Raw genomic sequence first — 23,261 nt, 5'->3', positions numbered from 1 at the left:
GACCTATGAGAGATTCTGACTCTTTGAGATCGGCAATTAAGATATGCTGTGAACCAGCTTACACTATTGTCATCAAAACCTAGGTGCTTCAGTTTGGCGATGAGCAGCTCGTGATTTACTAAGTCGAAGGCCTTACTCTGATCTAGCAATATCAAGATGGTGCACAGGGATTTATCATAACTGTGAGATATGTCATTTATAACCTTCATAAGAGCTGTGTTGCTACTGTATTTTTTCCTGTACGCTGATTGGTAAACGGGTGTAATGTGGGAATTTTCAAAATACCTCGTAATTTGAGAAGCAATAATTTTTTCGAATACTTTTGCAAATGGAGATAATAAAGATATGGGGCGAAGGTCGTTGTAAGTCGAGGGATTGGTAACTTTTACTAAGGGGATAATATCAGCCGTCTTCCAAATTTCTGGACAGATTCCATTACGCAGGCAGTCGTTAAACAGTTTTAAAACAACATCTAAACAATGTGGGATTATCAATACTAACATTGTTAAGTTTATATGATCGGGTCCGTAAGCTTTCGATGAACTATTTTTAAGAGCAGTGTAAATATCATGTTCAGTGATTTCATTAAAAGTAAACGTAGTGTTTTCACACCTCATTGTACCGTTGAAGAACCGTATCACATTCGGGTCAATTGTCGAATTTTCAGCAAAATTTAAAAAATACTCGTTGATAGCCGTAGGATTCTGTAGTTGGGCAGGCAGCTCGACTCTAGTGCTCCTTTTGGTGCGTACACCCAGTTTTTGTAGATGATACCATTGTCTATTCGCATTACTTTTATTAGAATGCAATATGAACTGTAAATATGCTTTTTTTCCCGCGATATCGCTGACTTGACGTAATTTCGTAACTCGCAGTAATATCTTCGACTTACTTCTGTTCGGTTTTTAAAAAAATTCTTATGACAGTGGTAAACGCTTTGCAGTTAAAAAAATTTGGTTTGTTGTTTGTTAAACATACGAAAATTTACACATAGACCGCTCCATAGCGAATATGAATAAAAGTATGTCTGACGATAATAAGAACCGTATTGTGGAAAGCGAGAGCGGTTGCCACGATCTTTCCGAACCTAATAGTTTCGTTCCGTTTAAAGCCGAGAACGCGACAAAAATGTAGGTTTATTATTGGTTTAAAAAGGTACGCTAGTCCAGGTCCTTGAGTTCAGAAAGTAGCTCCCGTTTCAGAACTTCTAATTGGCAAGATTTAAAAAGCCAACGATGACGAACTACGTGAGGTACGCTGAAATTGAATTCTTAATGAAGTTCCGAGCGTGAGCCCGTACCAAATTGGGGAGCGACCACGTACAAATATTGGCGTGTAAAAAAATTTACCTGCAATTTTATGTGTGCGAATAAGCGAATTAGAGTAAATTTTGGGCTTTTTTATTTTGTGGTAAAATATACGCGAAAGAACATTTTCAAATCGGAGAACCGCTTTGCAAATAAAAAGCGGGATTAAATTTAAATTGACACTAAACTCACTGTAATAAACAAAGAAGTTTTTTCGGATCGCCAAATGTAACGGCTGTTTCACACCTTTAAGTTTAATTAATTAATTAAAACATTCTTATAATTCAGCAAGGTGGGAATGGTCAACAAGATTCCTGATATTTTGGGGATCCTCAAAAATTCCATACCTTTACAAGATTTTAATTTTTCTCTTGTCAGTGCTCGCTTGGCTGATAAGATATAGATTTCTCTCTGAACATAAGTTTAATATTATTTCCGAAGAAAAATCAGATACTTACGTCCGTAATTTTAACTGTCGCACATTCCGTAAACGGCGGTGGGCCCTTGCCGAACCATATTAAGTAATTGATAAACAATCCAATATACAACGAATAGTAGAGGCTAAGTAGACTAATTGCTCCGAACTTGACGTAACCCAATCCTAGAAACACAAAAGAAAAAGTATTATGCATAAAGTTGAAAGTATAAAATTTACGCTTTTAATTGCGCGGAATTCGTGTAACAAGTAATCTTTTTAAACAAATGGAATTTAAAATATTATAAAAGTTAAAGTAAGCGAAACGCATCTACATGCATTAAGTGTCTACTTAAGCCGACGACCGAAAATTGCTGGAAAGTGATACCATTTTAGGTATTTTGAACAAAACACAAATTTCCATTCTATTTACTTTACTACAAAACATCAAAATTATGTAAATCTAACCTCGTAATTTAAACGCGTTCGAGCTATACCGTTGCACCAGTTTGATTCCGTTTTTAAGGACAATGCAGATAATCAAACCAACCTTGAGAAGATCAATCAGAAGATCAAGATAAACTTTCGTAATTGTATTAGCAAACGGAAAAGTTACACAACCCAAATTCTCCCGTCATTTCCTGTATACCGGTCAATTGTTTTACACGCTTAGGTAAATATTTGCTTTATTTGGGCTTAAACAATTTATGTAGCGGAAGACGGCAGGTGTCTTTGAACGAATAAAGTCTTCCTCTTACCCTAGCATAGCATTGTAATTGTTGTAAAACAATAGACGACGTTTTGTTTCCTAATTATACAAGGTGTTACATTTAAAAAATACCAACGACCCATCTCAGAAACAGTGGTCCAAAAATGTATCTTAACTATGCAGTTTTCACATTTTTTCTATCTTACATGGCACATGGGTAGTAAGATATGATACCCATATAGCACCATTCGTCCACTAGACGTCCTTTTTGTACGTACACGAGACGTTTACGTAGGGACGTCTTATGTACATACGAGCATAGTTGGTATAATTTGTATTTTGTAATAACATTTGTTCTTATGTCTAATTAATCAGAAATAAGGAATCTTACATGAATGAATTAGGATTAAAATTTGATTTAAGCTACTTTAGTTCCTTTCTTTTTACCAGTAAAATGGCCGCTGAAAAGACAAACAGCTGACAGAGTAAACAAGATTTCAATGTCTCTATATTTTTTGCCTTTTTCTTCATAATAGCACGTGGTGCCGTCACACCTGCCTTTATTCGACCATATATGTACAGTGTACGTACATGTTGGACGTAACTGGGATGTACAAATTAGTGCAAAACAGACAAATTATGTACGAAAAACGAACGTTCAGTGAACGAAATGAGGACGTACTATGTGTACGAACATATGTCCAAGCGATGCCGTCCATTGGACGTCCATGAGTCAAACTTGTGTAACATCCCAAAGAGCCAAACTTATTGTTTCTGTATCTCGGAAACAAACGTAGCTAAATTGATTCTGTTTGCGGTATTAAAAATTTCACAAAAAAGTGGCAAAGGATCGCCTTAATTTTTATTACAGATTAACGACCGTGGCGGGAGTTTGTTTGCGGAAGTAGGTGTTGAAATTAATTAGGTCAGTAGGTACCAATCTACCAGTGGCGTTACAGACAGCTGGAAGTAGGGATCACGAAGCTAAACAAATTCAGAAATAGGATTGAATTTTATAACGGCCAGTAGAAGCGTGAAAAAAAAATTACGAAGGGGTGTCCAAAGTTGTGATTTTTCTTGGAATTTAGGGTTGATATTTACAAACTTTTTGAAAAAAAAGTAGGTTTATATTATGGTATATGGAACTACGGCCAGGATTTAAGCAGCATACAAAAAAATTAATTCAAAATGAAATAATACAGAAGGAGTTTGGAGGAGGTAAAGCAACTCAGCACAAGAGTATATCAAGAAGAAACCAGCCACATCCAAAATAAGATGATCAAAGAAGTTCAAAGGAAGATTCGACTCCGACTCGCCACTTCAATGTAACAGGTGGCCGCTTTGCCGTTTCACAAATTTAGTTTTAAATTTGTATTTTGTTCCAATATTGAAAAATTTACCCCTTCATAGCGAACATGAGTTAAAGTATGTCTGGCGATATCAAGAAACGTATTGGGGAAAGCGAGTTGTGGACAAAGTCGAACTGCGGGTTTTCGATTGGTTGTTAGGGCACGCCAATCGAAGTCATTACGTTCAGAAGGGAAGGCCCGTTTCGGTTTTTCTAGCTGGTTAAAAGCAAATTCCTTAAAGTTGAGTGACTTAATTGGATAACGCATTGTGCAATAAACAAAAAATTGGTATACAACGGAACACGGCAGGGAATTTAAAGACAATTAATCGGTACATTTTGTCCGCAACAAAACCTAGTTAATAAATTGGGCAAAATTAATACACAGCGGAACATTGGCATTTTATTGCTTTGTATAATAACGATGTCAAGTCTTACTTTTGCGAAATTGAAGCCAGTTTGCTTGGATTCGGAATTCATACGAACTATTCTTCACCAAACCAAACTTGCATTCATCACGAAGATAACGTGTCCAGGGCGGTACAAAATGTCTACTATAGTACTACTTATACCATCAAAGTAATCTATTTCCATGTTTCTAAAGGAAGCGGTATTTTCCAATGAGGGCTAAAATCAATTGTTACCAGAAGAGATTACCCACGTCAATTACTGTACGTTATATGAAATTTTTTTGAATTATATAAATTGCAATTTTGATATTCCTAAAGGAGCCGACCCGTGAATATTCCAAACAAAAGATTTGGGTTATTTTGTTTGATTGATTAGAAAAATGCATTTAATTTCAGTGATACCATTCCTTTGGTTGGATTAAAATTGGTATGTGTATATTTTGTACAGGAGAATGTACCAGTAATTTATTGTGATAAAGATGACTTTTAGATAAGGATCAAATACTGAGCTAGCCGTGGAACAAACATTAATCGTAATTTTTTGGCCAGTGCCGTAGAGATTCAATTTTATTTTATGCAAGTAAGGTCTTCGATCCGTATAAATATAACTAAGCCGTTACACTACGCCTCTTGCCAGCTCAAGTTTGGAAGTGACCACGTCTGATATTGAGTCAATAAATCCAATTATTTGCACCCGCCAATGAAGGCAGGTTAATTAGTTTGGTAGCAAAATACAGTGATACCTGTTGAAATCCAAGTAGTTGCTCAAACAAAATCTGAATAGGAAGAAAAGATCAAAGAAAAATGTTGCGACAGTTTCCTTGAGAAGGCCGTTCATTGACTGCTTTTCCTCGACATGTACAAAATAAACCAAATGCAAATGTGGGTATACTGTCTTAAAATAAAACGGCGACAGAACTCATTTAAACTTTTACAAGAAGAACGGGCTCAATTCAGTTAATTAGTAATTGCAGCCGTATTTGGTATTTTCCAACTGCAATATTTCTCAATTACTTCTTATTCTTATGTCACAATGCAAACAGTAAAATTAAATCAACGTTAATTGTCCAATTGAATCACGTCCTTCATGCCTATAAATACACGCAGTTCAATTAAGCGGATACAAGCAAAGTAATTAACTGAATCAAACAGAATGACAACACGAGTGTAATTATCTAAACTAGACAAAACAAACATTAAATAAACGCGTGCCCATTACGTTGTTCACTACTTACCGCGGAAGATCGGAACAGCTCTCCAAATTTTGATGAATCCCTCTTGGGCCAACTGTCCTAGGCCCAGCTCGAGGAAGAGCAGCGGCAGCCCGATGAATAACGATAAAATTATGTAGGCCACGAGAAACGGTAAACCGCCTCTGATTAGTGTCGTTTGTGGTAGCCTGTATAAATTGCCCAAACCGGCGGCCAACGATATGGTGCAAAGTATGGTCTCTGCGCACACGAAGCATGACCAGCAAGCCTGAAAAGAAACCATACGTTAGTTTTATACCAAGTTCAAACTTTGACACGCACTGTACATATTGGCCATGTTATTTCTATCGATACTTTACGAACTTCTAGTTTTATGTCACAGTTCATTCAAATATAGTGTATTGGGCCAAATTTGCGGGAGTATTAACGAAGTAGGTGTGGGCGCCAAATATAAATATGAGATGGTAAACTCGGTTAATTGGAACATGCGTGTTTTTGATTAGGTTTGTTAATGAATTTGCACTTATACTAGGCAATAGTAGTGCGAGTATTGCGAGCAGGTTCTGTATCAAAAACATCAAAAAGTCCGAGAAAAAGTCTGAACGTCCGGTCGGTCGTCCGCCCGACCGTTCGCGCGATAATTAAATTTTTTTGAAATCTTTTGTATAGAGTAATAAGAACACAGGCGAAATTTTACTCAGATTTTAGTTGTTGAAATGATCTTAAGGGTGATTTCCCAAATAAAGTGCTTAGAGTTGAATTTCTGTAGGGTTTTTCGGTTTTAGGGGTTGACAGGGTGGTTGCATTGTAGGACAGGTTTCTCCAAAATTTGGTTGCACTAATGGATTTAAGTCTATGCTTTCCGGATACAGCACTGGCCGATTAATTGCTTGAGAAAGTTGGTCGAGCCAGTCTGGCGGGAGATAAGGCAGAATTAAGGGGTTATACGCGTCCGTTTCATGAGTTGGATCCGTTTCGTATCGCTTACGTTGAGGATGATGCCGTGGTTTCTAGATCATTGCTTTTCTAAACGTGGGATTGGTAATGGGAGATGAAGTTTGTTGGTTAAACCAGTAATGAGCCGTGGATGCCATTAGCAACCATTTTGAAGGTGTGATTGTAAAATTGGTAAAAGTGGGATTAAGATAGAGAATTTCGGAGGGCATTATGCGAGTAGCCGCAAAGCAGTACGGTTGAATTCTCTGCTAAGTCGTGAAGGCTTTAAGTTGGCAGCGGGATAAGAAAAAATTAAGTTTGAGTTAGACCGGGCAAGAATAGAGAGCGCAGTGAAAAAAGTTAATTTAGTCATGGAGTGCCAAGAAGATCGTGGGATTACAAAAAGTGGTGCCAAAGTTTCAGGGTGGTTTTAGTGCGTATTACGTGAATTCGGATCGAGGCAGCCAAGTTAAATCGATCAGCGGTAGAACAATTGGCAGAAATTACGTGTATAGCCAGTACCGATTTTCACCTAAAGAAGAATTTTCCGGTTTACAAAGAAAAATTGTCATTGACTGAAAATATTAATACAGGAGCGTAGTGTTTCAATTTTTCCTTCTCTTTAGATTCTTGACGTGCTTGCATTTGCATCCATCACATTCTTCCGCAAAACAAAAATAAGAATCATAATTAAAGTTGTTCTGACAAAGTTTAGATTACATTGACTACCTTCACAATAAAATACAGAATCATAATATTCTTCAAATTCTTCCGTTTCTTCGAATACTTTATATTCCTCAACTTCTTCAGACATTCCTAACATTTGTCGGGTTCTCGCAGTTCTCGCGCTCGTTCGAATTCATCGGATTTTTCAAATTCTTCATAATTTCCAAATATTTTAAACTTCAAATTCTTTAAATCCTTCGAATTCTCCCATTATTAAGCTTCTTCCAGTTCTTCAATATCTCTTTAGATTCTTCACATGCTTGGGATTCCCCGGCTCCAGAAACATCTTCAACTATTTAAAGGTTTCAGATTCGTCAGTTTCTTCCGAGCTTTAAAATTTGCTGAATATTTTCAATTCTTCAGACTCTTAGCGTTGTTGATTTTGTCATATTTTTTAAATTCTACAGATCTATTAGATTTTTCCTTCACATAACCTTTCTAGATTGTCCTCAACAATGCCCATAGTGGTCCTGCGTATATTCTTAGCGCATTTTCCGGTATTGTTGCCACTTTCTCTGTCTGTCCGTCCGTTCGTCTGCCCGTCCGTCCGAGGCCTTAACTACTTCTTCCAATATATTTAGTTCTTTTTGAATTTGGTAGCTTATAGCTCTAGCACCTGAGCCAAGAAAAATCTTGACGATTAATATGCGCATGCGACATATTTTTAAAATTTTAACCGCAGATGCGTCTAGTAAAAACAAACATGTCGCATATTGCGCAATGCAACATTCTTAATTATGGAGGTATTTTCTTTGAAATTTTAACTATAGATAGTAAAGGCAAACATATCGCATATTTTAAAAATCAGATGTGCGCATGCGCAAACAGCTCAATGTCAACTTTTTTATTTATAGAGATATTTTTTGAAATTTGAACCAAAGATTGTAACGTTTTCTCGCCAATTGATATGACCGATTTGGATTTCGCTTAAGTAGCCCTTGCTCTGTGCTCTTATTTAAATTACTTGGCATTCTTACGCCATCTAGGTATATTCTTTGTAATCCACTAGTTTAGATGTAAATTATTTCTGTAGTAGATTTCTCATTTATTATTATTATTCTCGTGATTTCTTATTGCCATAGTTATTAGTTTCGCCGACGGAAGTCGTCGCCATTCCTTCTTTAATTCAATATTGCGCGCAGTTGTAGTTCTCTTCCTTTTCTGCCTTCGAATTGATTACTTGCGAGTGTCTCTTGATACGCCGTTACTCTTACTGGCTTCGTGCCATACCTCTTAACAGGGATTTATTGGCTTTACCATATTTTTCTTTCGGAGTTGCCTTTCTTTCTCTTTGATATCTTGGTGAGTCCATTGAGACGTTTTGCGGATTTGTGTTTGGTATTTGAGGTATGTTACATTATTGCACAGTATTTTTATTAAGACGTATGTTTTTTTAAGGTTTAACCTTCGCTCAAAGTTTCTCGTCGTTATTTCTTTTGGATTACCTTTTACGTTGACCTACTTGGATATTACGCGTTACCCACACAGTACGTGGATGATTTAGCATTTTTATCTGGACCCGCCATTTTAGCAAGTGACGAACGACGCGTGGATGTTTCTACATTACCGACTTCTAACGACATTAACCATGTGAATCTACTTCATTCTACCAATATTAGCACCTACTTCGAGATTTCGATATTTTTAATTCTTGTATCACTTTTCGATAAACAAAAACCTTAGTTACAAGATCTCTTATGAAACTTTTTATCCAATAAAATATACAGGGTGTCGCATTTAAAAACAAAAAGTTAAAGACATTTCAAGGAAGTCGAAAAAAAATTACAATTATTTATTTGTTATATAAACACTCCAATTATTAAAAACATTGCTTCATAAATAACGGATATAATCAACAGTTCTGGGACACCCTATATGTAGAATGTTACGTAGAATTTATAAATGAAGTAATATGTATGGGCCGTCAATCAAATTTGTGGTCAAAAGGGACAAAAGCTGAAAGTTGATGTGTCAATATTGCTCAGTAAGTATTTGATGGAGTTTTGAAGAACTGACCTTTTGTACACGTGAGAACACTGTACAGCAATGCATATTTACATGAACTGTACCCATTTAAGGCAGTTATCAATAACATAAATTATTAATAACGTTAACAAAAATCCTTATAAGCTCTAGATAGATGCTTTATCTCAAATAGATTCTAGTTCGTAAATACTAATGACACATTTTCCAAAAATAGAAGCCGCTTTACCAATAACAAAAGATTAAATAGATTTGATGTTTGAAATATTCAAAAGAAATCAAATGAGGAACTTTCCAAATTACATTATCGGGAAACCACCGGAACATCATAAAAGCACTCGGATGGAATGACACCAAAGTGCACCATTATATTTTGGGTCGTTACAATTAGCGCTCAATGCTAATTTTTTAGTCTAATGGAAAACTACTTACTTTTATTACCTTCCTGATATCTAAGATATGAAGATGCCACACTTTCTCTCACCCTCTACGCCTTTCCAAATTTTGATTTTGACATGATAAATGCAGTTGACTTCAAAACGTATTTGGGTCATAAAATTACCTGCACTTGCTAATTATGCTAATGAATTAAATAACGGAAATTTACGGTGTAAGTACATATTGGTGCTTTACCCGTACTAGATATGTAGTGACTGTGTCCTTTGCGCGCGTTTTGTACTCACCTTAAGATCGGTCACAATTTTCACACTAAAGCAATCGAGCGATTTCAAAAAACATTTGATTTTGAAACCAAAAGTGTTTCCGCCCGCACTTCGACGTACATAAAATTGCGGGGAGTACGAATAACATTCATAATCACAGGTCAATTTGTACGCGTTACTTTTCTCGTCATAGACCAAAATCATCACTGTGTCACTTCTGGTTTACTGGGCCAGTTACATCGTTTTTTTTTGAAGCGCGTCAAAAAAAAAGCAAGAAGCAAGGTAGTCGCGTCGTTAACGGTTATGTTATTAATGTATTGTTTTCATAATAAAGCGTAAAAGCGAACTGACTCGGAGCATATTGTATAAGAAACTCCCCTGCCCCATACGCACTAGACTGTAAAAAATAAGTAACCACAAATTCGTTTCAAATGCAACGTTAGTGTAGGTATATAAATATTACTTTCAAATTACTTCTAATTTAAGTTCGTATACAATTAATTGGGCTATTAAAACTTTTTTCCGGCTTTAATGTGCGCTTATTTGACAAACACGCTCTTATTTGGTTCAAGGATGTTTTCAGTTTAATTACCTATTCCTAAAGCACAATTTAAGGTTTAGTAACCGTAAATGGTAGATTGGCGGGTAGATACAGAAAGTGGCCCGGGCTCCGCAAGGGTCTGTTCCTGCCTTCATTGCAACTGCTAATTGGCACAATCTCGGTTATAAATATTGATGATGGTATTCCGTTAATAAATGGACGTAAACGTAAAATATAAAGTCAATCGTGTACCACAAAAGGGCCCGAGTAAGGCCCAGTACACACATCCGATTTTTTGACGCGCGGTACCGGGATAGGAGTTGCGGAGCAGTACGGCCAGCATACGTCACTTGTCGCCCGCATCTACGACTTTGTAGTACATACATTGTTAGTTATTGTTGCATACACACGGCATTTCACCTACAATGGTGGATGAAATCGATATTGACTTTTTTATCGATGAAATTAAAAAATATCCATTAATCTGGAATGTCCCTGTTGAGTTACCATATGATCGTGTGAAGAAAAGAAATGGAGTGAAGAAATATGTATTTTGTGAACGGGTCCACCCAATATCACCTTGTTTTTCTTAAAAAAAAAAATTAATTTATAAATTAAGTACGCCGCAACCACACGTTTCTTGCGATACATGTCCATACTAGAAATCAACAAATACGGACTTCGATATTTAACGGCATCGTCTGAATCAGATTCTGCGGCTGTCGTTGCGGTGCCACAAGTCAAAAAATCGAATGTATGCATCGGGCCTAAATACGGCTACAGAGAAAGCTTATGAATAGTTCATTATTTACAAAACAAACTATTAATAATTGTTTAATCAATTTTAATTATTACGAAGGGACATTTTTATGTAACTTACCTAGATTTGAAAGAAAAGAAATTGATAGCAAAACAAAGTTAATGTTTCTATGTACCGGGTGACCCATTAAGACCGTTCCTCGGCCATATCTCGGGAACCGTACGTCGTATGACAGGGGTAAAAAAAAATTATTGGGTAAATCGGTTATGAAGAATCGCTAGAAAATATTTTCAATTTCTAAAAATGACCACCAGAGAGCGTAACTGCCTTCTTAAATTTTAAAATTGCATTTTCTTTAAATTTCGCATAATAAACTAAACATTCTTTTTTCACATTTTTAAAGAGAACCAGTTTATCTATCATTTTCGTAAAAACAAAAACAAAACAAAATATAGTTAATTTAGTTGAATCCTTCTGCGCCAGGGGGCTAGTTTTGGCACCATGACCCAAAATCCTAAAAAAAATGAAATGGAATGATATGACTTTTTCTTTATGAAAAAGTAACCAAATAACATCCAAAGATGCCAGTGAAAACCGTTTTTCAAAATCTCGTTCCTAACCTCAAATATTGGGAAAATGAGATTAATTATAATTAATTAATAAAAATGCTTAAATTGTATCTTATTAGAGTATTTCCGGTATTTGTCGATTCTCATTGTCCAAGGAATGCTCTTTTCAACCATACCAAATTTGTTAAAAGCGGTCAAACGGTTAAGAAGTTAAAGCAGGTTATTGCAAAAACAACTGAACGTCCCACACCATCTTTATATTTGAAAGAACTAAGTTTTTGTTTTTACGAAAATGATAAACTGGTTCTCTTTAAAAATGTGAAAAAAAGTTTTTTAGTTTATTATGCGAAATTTAAAGATAATGAAATTTTAAAATTTAAGATGGCAGTTACGCCCTCTGGTGGTCATTTTTAGAACTTGAAAATATTGTCCAGCGATTCTTCATGACCGATTTACCTAATAATATCACGAACGGTTCTCGAGATATGGCCGAGGAACAGTCTTATTGGGTCACCCGGTACCTTTATGCGCTTATTCCACTGTATCCGCAATCAACAGACTCCTTCAAAAATTTCGTTTGGTATAGCTCTTCAAAATAGTCACAAACAGCAACTTTCAGGTCATCATCAGAAGTCACTGTGAGCTCTCGGCCTGTACAGGTATACCTCTCCGGTCCATCGCAACGTGTATGGCCAGCTTAAGTATGTAAAAAAAAATGTGTGGTAGATAGCACAAATATGACACTTTGTTTTAAAGTATTAAATACCGTCTGAAACCCCAGCGCTGCTCCAAAAGCACCCCCTAAGTGGCGTAAAATCTACCTTTTTTTCAATTTTGCCCAATAACTCTAAAACTAAGCATTTTAGGAAAAAATGTCAAGAGAGAAAGTTTTCCACCAGATACAGATACATCAAATTTTTTAGATGTTCCGTGGCGCAAATTTCAGCAACTACTTAATCGAAGTACTATGGTATTTCATTTTCTAATATTACTATTAAACGCCGGAAACTATTCACTAAGGTTGCCTAAAACATGATGAATTGAATACTGCCTCCTGTAAGGGGGTCTTCGAAGTGCCCCCCCCCCAAATCTCCCGCCACCTCTACTGCAATCGTGGATGTGCCGGCTTTTCCCGCACCTCATTCTCCGTAGTCCGTTTAGTTCGTACCTACTTGTAGTTAGGAGCGTTAACCTGCACCCCTTACAGATTGGATGTCGTTTTATTATAAGTAATGCGCTCACACGCGCCACCGATAATAACTCTTGCGCCATTATCGATTTTTAGCAATCCGAAAACACATTTGGGAGGGGCCAAGTATATGATACATCTAGATATGCGCTCAATTGCGCCACTTGAAATAAAGCTAGCACCATCACGGTTAAGTCATTACAAATTTTCAAAAAAGGAGGGGGGGGCAACTTATCGTTTTTAAAAGTTACTTTTTCCTATCATGTTTCTACAGGGTGGTTTTTTAAGTGGAACATTAGTAATATCTCGGGAACGGTTTGGAATTTTAATTCGGGACCCATTACCTTTTTTGAATAACCGATCAAAAGGAATCATTTAAACATATTTTCAAGATGACGGTTTTTCCGGTTGTACCAGAACGATACCGGAACTTTCTTATTGCAAATCTTTTCTGATGCCATTTTTGAATTCCTCCTGTCTAACTGACATGGTTTCGAAGTTGTTTGACATTTTTGCAGTTTCAGAGGTTCAGTAAATTAGCCATATCACTGTTGTCTGACAACTTAGCAAAATGTTTTTTTTTACGAATGGACAGGTAAAAATCCACGCTATTAAATGTTGTTGGTCTGATTTTCAACTGTGATTCGAAAATAATTCGAATAATCGTTGAAAGTTGACAATCGGTTTTTGGTAAAAAACTTGAAATTTTCAAATGGAAACCATATCTTTACTATGCATCAATGTAAAGAGCATAAAAAAGCGAACAAAAAAATGCACTTGCAAAATTTTTCTAAAGTGAACAGTTCTTTTAGTTTTTTTTAAGAAAAACTTTGCTTTTGGGCGGCCGAAACCGATCACCCCTCAACGATGCGCGCCTTGCAAAATGTGGTTTATTTCGCCTTTCCGAAAAAAAACAATAGGTCGTCACGCAGGAGTTGGGCGCGTTTACAAGATCTCTCCGACCACACCAATTTGAAAACAATCGGACCCAAACTATAGAAGAAGATAGAAAAATACTGAAAAATCACCACGTTAGTACAACACTCGAGGATGGCGCCCAGATGTCGCTGACCCCAGATTTTGAAGCCCCGTCCCTAAAGTTGTTTATTACATTGCCCCGGTAGGTACATGTACAATTGTATACTCTTCCTCTTTCCACAAGCGTTCTTCTACGGGCCCGCATTTGCTGCCAGCCAGCCGAAGTGAGATTAAAAGCTACCTTTTTACAAATAAATTTGGAAAAATGCGATAAAAAAGAAGGGAAGTTTGGAAAATATTGACTCTTCACAGCAACACTAATTGCAAGTAGGAACTAAACGGAGAATGAGGTGCCGGAAAAGTCGAGACGCCCACGATTGGGGTGGGGGTGGTTGCTTAGAGTTATGGGGGGTCACTTCGAAGACCCCTTTGCAGGCAGTATTGAATTCATCATGTTGTAGGCAATCTAAGTGAACAGCTTCCGACGTTTTATAGTAATATTAGGAAATACTATTGTATTTCTATTAAGTAGTTGAATGAGTTGCTGAAATTTGCGCCACTGAACATCTAACAAATTTGACGGAAATAGGTAGGAAATTTTCTTCTCTACAATTTTTCTCCCTTGACATTTTTTCTTAAAATGCTTAGTTTTAGAGTTATTAAGACAAATTTAAAAAAAGGTAGATTTTATCCCACTTAGGGGGTGGTTTTAGGGTGACGGGCTCGACGCTGGGGTTTCAGAAGGTGTTTAGACCCTTATAACAAAATACCTTACCAAAGTTCAGCTTGTCTCTAATTTGTTGAACGTTACCCATATAAAACGATGGATAGGCCCTGTGCTAAGAGATCAGAACAAGCACGTTTTCCAAATAAACCGAGGGTCCAAGGTGTTTCGTTTGAGAGCCACCAATTTGGTATATGGTGGTTTTCGAATATGAAAATCACGAGTCTGAAATTAATTTTTGAAAATTTGAAAAAAAAATCCACTGCAATTCTTGACCGGACAACAAAAAACAAATTCCTCGAAATTTGATGTGTACATGTAACACCCTGTATAGTAGTCGCAATGTGCCGTCATCCTATGACTGCAGGGCGATATCTTAGTTCTTGGTAACCATGTTCATCCACGAATGGTCGAAATTTTTTAACCTTGTGCTGTGTGCACTATGTTTGGTCTTATCGGTAAAATTCTGAGGTCTTTAAGATTTTTAATTTGGACACAATATGATATTCTACCTGACTGATTTACACACAGAAAATAGTACCGTTGGTGGCTAAATAAAATTATATATATAAGCAGCTATATTATCTTAAGGGTTCCTTCTTTTAAAATTGAATGGAAACAAAATGAGCTATTTAACCGCAAATTGAAATTATTATGGCAACAGTAACCAGATGATTTACGATGCCTCTAAATATCCTTCTCCTGACATTGCGTCGATCCGATAGAAATTGTATTGATTCAGGATTCCCCTAGGTCGAAGTTCGTATTCGTGATAATATGAAGTACAGTAATCACAGTGGCTCGCCAAAATGTAGATCAACTTGCCTGACGTTTCGGCCTTATTACAGAGTCGGCTTCCCTGGTGTCAAGGTGCTTTTGGTTGATAATAGCGTAATTCCTCCTGGTATTTCAGATAACATTTGCGTAGCAATTCTTCGATCTTAGAAACAATGTGTTAGATCAGTTCCAGCTAACCAACAGGCAGCAAGTGAGTGTTATCAGTTCATTTAGAACCCAAATGCTCATAACGTACACAAGATACATCCAAAAACTACAATATCAATATCAGAATAAAATCCAATTAATTCAAACTGAAGTACCCATTAACAATTGGGTTTCGGATTGCGATATAGATAGAAGAAATATAGCTAATTGAATTAAAACATATAGCATCACCTAAAAGAAACGTGTTAACCAAACAAAGAATCCTATGAAAATAAGTTTACTTCGAAATGATATCAATCCATTCACGTAAATACGTCTAGATATACATATAATTTTAGCTTGAATCCTCTGGATTTTCAACATAAGGTTTCCACATCCTTCGCAAAGTACCTGTCATTTCAATGACAAAAGCAAAAATGATATTTCCCAGTTGTACGAACTCCACTCCTAACACACTAAAAGCGCGTTCAGTCAGTAACTCAAACTAAGGGCACATTCAAGGAAACAACGGGACGTTACAAAATCGCTTGATTGCAGATAACACAACAATTCAATTTGATAAATATTTAGGTATACCTACTGAACATTCAGAATCTGCCTTCACTTAAATCTCTCCGTATTAATAATACTTCAAAATCCAGTACTAAAGTGAACTCACCTGGAGGATTTTACTTATTTAAAGGCAGTCATAGCAAAATTTCAAATCGCTCGAGATGTGGTGCACAAAAGCGCAAATTGTATTATTCAGTTTTCCAGATCGTTTGAAATGCAATGACCCATTCTTTAAAGGGGTTGCTTGTAAAAATTTATAATGCTATTCCGCGGTCTCTCAAAATGCTCAGTCCATCATCATTCAAATCTAAAATGTGCCAGTTGCTAATATCAAATACATTGCCGTTATAGGTTTTGTAGCATTTCTTCTTATTTACATATATATATTTTTTTTCTTTCTTTCTTAATGCGTGGTGAGTGTTCGTTCATTGGTGTTACTGATATATATATGTGTTGCTATTATATTATGCTTGACAGGGCTGCATGGAAGATCAGGGTATTGCTACACTGAATGCAGTCCTTTCCCACATTATTCTTATTTTCTTTATTTATTTTATTTTTGTTTTCCTATTAGTTGTTTTTGTGGGAATAAACATTATTATTATTATTATTATTATTACTATTTTACTTTGAATACAAACAAAAACGGTTACCTTATTTTTAAAATAAATTAGCGGAGATTATCTGGGTTCGTCCAACTAGCAGTACTGGCTAGTCTACTTTGTTACTTCCGAATGGTTGACGAGAAAAACGATGAACAATCCTAGACCTCGAAAATGAATGCGGGGCTGATTTTGTAATATCCACGCGATAACACAAAATTACGCAATCCGCCGATAAGCAAAAATGACATTAAAAAGTTATCTGCGGACAAATAGCGGCAGTCGTGCGGGTGATTGTTATGCAGTTTATTTTTAGTCCACTCTCCTAGTTTTAGGGTCTCGCCGCTTTAACTGAATCTGTCCCTTTCTGCTTAATTTTCCCGCGACTTAGACTGAATTTTTTCACCAACTATGTAACCATCCCGCACATTTACGGGCGATGGACTTTTTTAACCGCTCGACGCGAGTGCATCGTGGTTTCACTCGATCTCTCAAGGGTCACCACCAGCGACCTAATTACCACTGCCTTCATTTATTTAAGTACGCCAATTAAACATGTGAATATGTCCCATCAATAGAACTGATATTTGTCTCAACCAATAAAATCCCTGGAAATCCAAAATTTACAACTTCTGGTTTCTACTTTCGCAATTTAAATTTCGAAAGAGACAGTCACAAAAACTGATTGTGAGCACTTTAAGGCGCAATCCTTTGGTGATACTGTTCACGTAAATTATGTCACAATCCAACCCCCCGTCCCCCGGTAATTTTACCAGCTAATAGACCTAATCCATTTCGGTTTTGATTTAAGTTTTGATGATTCAGCGGAATCGTCACGTATTCCCCATTAATTTCGCCTTATCTCGCGACTTCCTGTGGTCGTCAAGTATTTACCCTCAAATACATGTTAGCTCACAAATTTAAACAACAAAATTTCGAAAAAAAACCTGCCCTCTAGTAAGACCAAGAGCTGTACCTGTATTTGGTAATGTTACTCTGGCAACGTTCGATAGAGGTGGTAATTTAATATTAAATGCAAATATTTAGTCTATTTTTCCATTATGTTAACGAACGGCTTAAAAATACTGAAAGTTATTGCTAGCAATAAATTGTTATTTATACCACTTAACATAATTGAATATTAAAGGTTAATGCTTAATGCCTAACTCATTAACGAGGTTACTATGCCAAACAGTTTATTAATTTCAAATTTTCTATACCGCCATAAAACGCCATTAGCGCATTTTCTGCAAAATTTAACATCCTTTAAATAGTAAAAATGACGACATGGTGTACTGACTGAGATGCAATCACTTAAACGGCTATATAATTGTGGTTAATTGTACATAAAATTGGCGACACTCTGCCTGAATTGGCGCAAGACACTTTAACCTTTTTAGTGTTATTGCTTGACGAATTAAAAATGCGCCATCGCGGTCGTTTTGTTAATTAATGGTCTCTACTGCAATGCAATAGCAGAATCTCATCGGGATGCTCTTTACATTTTACTAGATACAGTGCTAACGGTAAGCGAAGAGATTATTGAATGCATTATATCCATCCGTTATGTACTATGATTTCAATATTAAATCATTACCGAGCTCGAGTGCGAATTGCATAAACCCATTAGTACACTCATACTAACTCATTATCATATTTCGAGATCTATCCAAATAAAGATAGAGAGAGAGTTTGAATTAGAAACATATGCCAATATTGCTTTTTATTAATCAACGTAGTGCGTGGAGGATTAATGAGTTACAATGTGATTCTTTGCCAACGTGTAGGTTTCGCCGCTCCTAGACTATTTGACCAATTTAGTGGTAACGTATTCATCATAGAAGACTGCGCCTGTTACTAAAGCGGCCTAGAGAAAAACCTGGGAAATATTTTCAAATTTCTGAAATGGCCGCTAGGGGGCATGCAATCTTGAATCTAAAAAAAGTGACGTTTCTGTGAATTTCGCTATATTAACCTAACAAAAAATCCCTGGTCTTTAAAGTCGAGGATAATCTGCACCTTTTTTGTTTGACATTTTTGCTGTATCTCTAAAAATAAAAAAAAACACCCCGTATCTTCGAAACAGCTGAGCCGATTTTAACAAACTTGGGCTATTTATATTTGATTTATATTTGAAGTTTTGTTAGTTTTACATGTCGCCACTTGAGGGCGTTTTTTAACATTTCGGCATTTGACTAATTTTCTCACAAAAATTAAATGCATCGGTATGATTTTTTGTTCATGAAAAAGTAGCTAAATGATGCTTAAACAAGCTCGCGAAAACCGCATCTCGATATCTTGTTCCTAACCCAAAATTTAGACCAACTTTAAAATTCCTTCAAAGAAATTATCCTTAGCACGCCCTGTATATAACTATTTCGCCTGTCCCTGTATATGTGTGACTTGTTGAGTGCGGTGCCGTCGAAGTTAGAAACAGCTTGCATATGCGTATTCATCCAACAACAATCGAGGAAAAATACAAGATGTCGTCATTCAACCATCAATAATGAGTGTGTCTGTTAAAAAGCAGCATGCCATTTTCGTCGAACTTATAGCAAGCAGAATAAATATCGAAGTTTATACACGGGTGTAAAATATGACCCCACTCCAATTATACCAATACCAAACTTTGCATGGAAGATTTTTCACCTTCGAATTCTTTTTACTTGCGTCTATCAGTCTCTTGCACATAGGCACTTGGAAACGAGTAACGTAAGCGATTAAGCGACGCTAATCTTGCAATATAAACTTCGCGGTGCTACCCCTCTCTCACAACCGCGCGATTGAAATTAGGCGACCGTGAAAATTGAAAAGCTCACTCGCACGCTATTGCGACCGAAGTTAAGCTGGAACTCCACTCTTTTTTTCCCCGTCGTCAATATTTACGTAACCTCGGCTTGCATACCTGACGGACCCAACAAAACAACCTCGTGCGGCGAACCCTCTTAGCCAATAATATTCCTACATTTTCTTTACCTCAGCTACTCTAGACGAAACCAAAGAAACTGGACTGTCCATGGTTATCGAGGTAACAGCCTACTCGTTCTATCGCTATACCTAAATCGCGCCCACCGTTCGTATGAAGCGGTACATTTGTAAATCGTCCAATGCTTAAGTGAAATATGAATTCGAAAAATTAAAACTGCAAAGCAAACGATCGTTACAAGAGTCTCCCGAAAAAGCAACGTGACTTTGAGGTCATCGAATATACCTATTAATCAAATAAGCATCGCCAGTTAGGCATCGATAGGTGCTGACAAAAAAGCGTTGGATAAACTAGAATCAATTCAACCTAAGGAAAATAACCGTTGTGCTGTCCTGCATTTGATTTCCCGTAGCTACCGCTAATTAATTTATGATTTGTTGCTTGCGTTCCCGTTCGGGCAATCGCTACCGTGTACCGTAATTCTCTTAATCCTGTCCGATTCTGTTGATTGGGTCCGTTTCGTATCGCCGCATGGGAACCGCTAAATTGAGGATTCTGGCAGAAATTGGAAAAAAATGCTGTGGGTTCTGATTAAATGCGGTTCTAAACGTGGCATTGGTAAAAGAACATGAAGTCTATTAATTGAACGAATAAATATAACTGCTGAAACCGATTAGCAATCATTTTGAACGCGTGGTGGTAAAATTAAAAAAAGTCGGGATTAAGAGAGGTTTTCGGAGGGCGTTGTGCAGGTAACCGCAAGTGAAATGAAATCGGTAAGAAAATAAACACTGTGGTAACATACCCCTACGGTTAGGCAACCCCTTTTACAATTGAAAGAATGCCAGTATGGAAAAAAAATACGAAACGCTGTGTGTACTTATACAACAACCATGAAATTTTCCGAAATTGACCGTTCTGCAAAGATGCTGGGGATCTACGAAGCTTGGGGAGAAAGTTAGCGTCGGTTAAGGGTAGTCGAATCCGATGCAGCGATAGCATTCCCGGGTTCTTTCAATATTTATTTTGTTTGTTTTGTATGAAAAGTGTATTTACAGGTAGTAATCATTGTATTCTTTTTTGTACTAACTACATATTAACCATTGAATTTCAAGTCCTAATTTGTTATTATTTACAGTACGCATAAAATGTTGATATTTGCAACGTAGCATACCTCAATGTTTTGTTTATGTCTCGTTACTAAATCATGTTTGTATGCTTGTTATACTGTGCATGTGATTCTTTTATTAAGTATTTGTTTATGTATTCACAAGGAAGTTTATTATCAGTCTCATGTTGCTCTGTACGATTCGATTTAACTATTCCGTGGAAGAAGTACCTAATACAGTCCGATCTTTCGCTGTATCTTGTGACTTTCGTTCTCGTGAAGACCGCAGCTCTTGCGTCTTAGCATATGCGGGAAAGGTGGGCCCTCTAATTTGATGTCTTTCTGCGTGAGTTATCTATCTTTCGTGAAGAAAGTACCTCATACAGTTTGATTACTCGCTCTATTATGTTGCTTCTTAAATCTCGGACAGGCCGCAGGTCTTGCGTCTTCCCCTCTACCTCTTTCTTCTATTACTTAATTTTGTTTGGCTCGTAGAATAATAGACTAACATGAATACTTACTATTGGTATTCTCACATGTACTTTTCATCTTAAATTATGGTATCCGAGGCTGGAGTAGAGCCACGACATTTTGATGTTTTTTATGTACATGCAATTTATCATTTTCCGAGTTGTTTTATCTCAATTTATCGTACATGTATTTTTTTACTAAAGTGACTATCATGTTTGCCACTTGCACTTATGATGTTTCTTGTGTTTTGTTTTTATGAATTTATTTGACTGCACTTGATTCAACTATTTGATTTTTATCGTACAATTTGAGATGTTTTGTGAGCTACGCTGGGATATTTGTCCCGAAGAAGGTTTCTTTGGTAACGCCTTGTTGCGTGCGTAATATTTTATTTGTTCTTGTCTTTTGTTACGCACAAAATTCTACATTTCATTCAATTTTCAATTTCAACAGTGCAGTTTCGACTTGAAAGTTACATGGCTTTGTAGTATAGGGTAAGCCACGATTGCAGTGGTGGCTCGTGGGACTCGTAGGATCATCGCAACACTTTAATCAGAACTAGGACAAACTCACGTCATAATAAGAAATGTATATAAACTTGTAAATATTGTAAATAAATTCGTCTTTCAATGAAAGCCATGTTGTTCAATTACTCTCCGAGGGTGTGAGGAACAATTTAAAATATTGGTACGAGTGACGGCCTATTCTCGCATATACCCAAAATCTTCTGAATCTCCTTCCGAGATTCAACAAAAGTAAAGTATAATTTTCTATTTGTATTGAATACAGATCGTTTCAGTTAAACAGTAAGAAACAATCTTAAAGACTCGGGTCTATTCATTTTTTTAACCGGTTTGAAACTTTTAAAAAGAATTTTCCACTGTATAAAATATTCGTGTATGAACTCAGTTAGAAGAAGGGCAAATTTCTCCATTTAAACACTAAGTAACGAAAGTCTTCTGAGTTAAACATAAATTTTAAGATTTTGGTTTGTTTGTAAAAACAGACATTCAATATAAACTACATCAATAATTGCAAAAAATTCATAAAAAACTTACCCCGGATGTGTTTGAAGAAATCAATTTCGATCTGGAACCTTCCGTTTTCGATTCCATTTCTCCATGATTTTCCCCCGTCAAGGAAGTCGACGAGTGCAGCGAAGGATAGTCGTACGCCTCATTACTAAGTGCAATAGTTCGTTTCCTATTTTCTAACGTGTTTTCCGTATACGTACTGGCGCCAGCAGTAGAACTTCCACTTAACGTGCCAGGATAATCGTACATATGGGAAACACTGGCGGGCGTCAACGGCAATTTGTACTCTAACGACATTTCGTCCGGGGTATACGTTAAATTGTCATATCCACTTAAATTATCAGTCGAAATGCTGTTATAGGTATTTATTGCCCTCATCGACGGAACTTTCGAGCGTAATTTTGGACGGTGCATTTCCGGAAATAAGGCGATCCGTTGACCGACCTGAAACGAAAAGAAAATGGTATGATTAATTGCGAACGAGTCGAAAAGAAGAAGTAGGTACAGACCAGTTATTAGTAATTGGAAGTTCCGTTAAAAATACCTCGGTTATTATAATAAATGCATATTGCATTAGCACCGATGCAGGTGAGATTTATCGCGATTATTTCGCAAAGCGGGAACGGGCCACAATTGATAAGCAAACGGGCGCGATTTCGTTTGTTTATTGTAAAACAGGGGTTTAATGGCATAATTTCCGTTCGTCATAAGACAATAGTATTAATTTCTCACCGCCTTTCCACTTACTATTAATACCTGGTTATAAACCAGAGATTGTGTCATATACGAAATTAAAATACAATACAAATATGTCATTGTTATATTCGTGTACTTCAGATTCTCTAACTCAAGACAATGGCGCCGAAGAATTTATGAGTAGGACAAAATGCAGTTTACAAAATGTACAAGCGTTAAAGTAACACGAAATTAGAATTCATTTACGATTTCACAGAGAAACAAAGGCGTCGTGACGACGTAATACAAATTGTTTCTGTAACAATCAATTTTATGGTGTACCGGGTGGAGTATATTGCCGCACCTTCATTAAATATGCCGCTGGGAAAGTATGATTTTGATTTCGCCAAAATAATAAGAGTCCTTCAAGTTGGAGTACCTACCCCAATCGCAATATTGTATATTTCCTACGCTTTATAG

At 36.6% G+C, this 23,261-nt stretch overlaps 1 protein-coding gene across 3 annotated transcripts in view; it reads right to left on the bottom strand.

Moving 5' to 3' along the window:
• LOC116173316 (sodium-dependent nutrient amino acid transporter 1) overlaps positions 1 to 23,261 on the bottom strand; it is a gene marked incomplete in the record, with an annotated part of 82,715 nt that overhangs the window by 20,819 nt on the left and 38,635 nt on the right. For all 3 annotated transcript variants that reach the window (XM_031490693.1, XM_031490694.1, XM_031490695.1), the window contains 3 exon segments: positions 1,766 to 1,908; positions 5,425 to 5,668; positions 22,131 to 22,550. In XM_031490693.1, the coding sequence (XP_031346553.1) occupies positions 1,766 to 1,908; positions 5,425 to 5,668; positions 22,131 to 22,550 (807 nt within the window).

Source organism: Photinus pyralis, unplaced genomic scaffold, assembly GCF_008802855.1.
Source record: "Photinus pyralis isolate 1611_PpyrPB1 unplaced genomic scaffold, Ppyr1.3 Ppyr1.4_LG6, whole genome shotgun sequence".
Lineage (NCBI taxonomy): Eukaryota > Metazoa > Arthropoda > Insecta > Coleoptera > Lampyridae > Photinus > Photinus pyralis.
The sequence above is the reverse complement of the archived record's forward strand: the minus strand, read 5'-3'. Positions and strand labels throughout refer to the sequence as shown.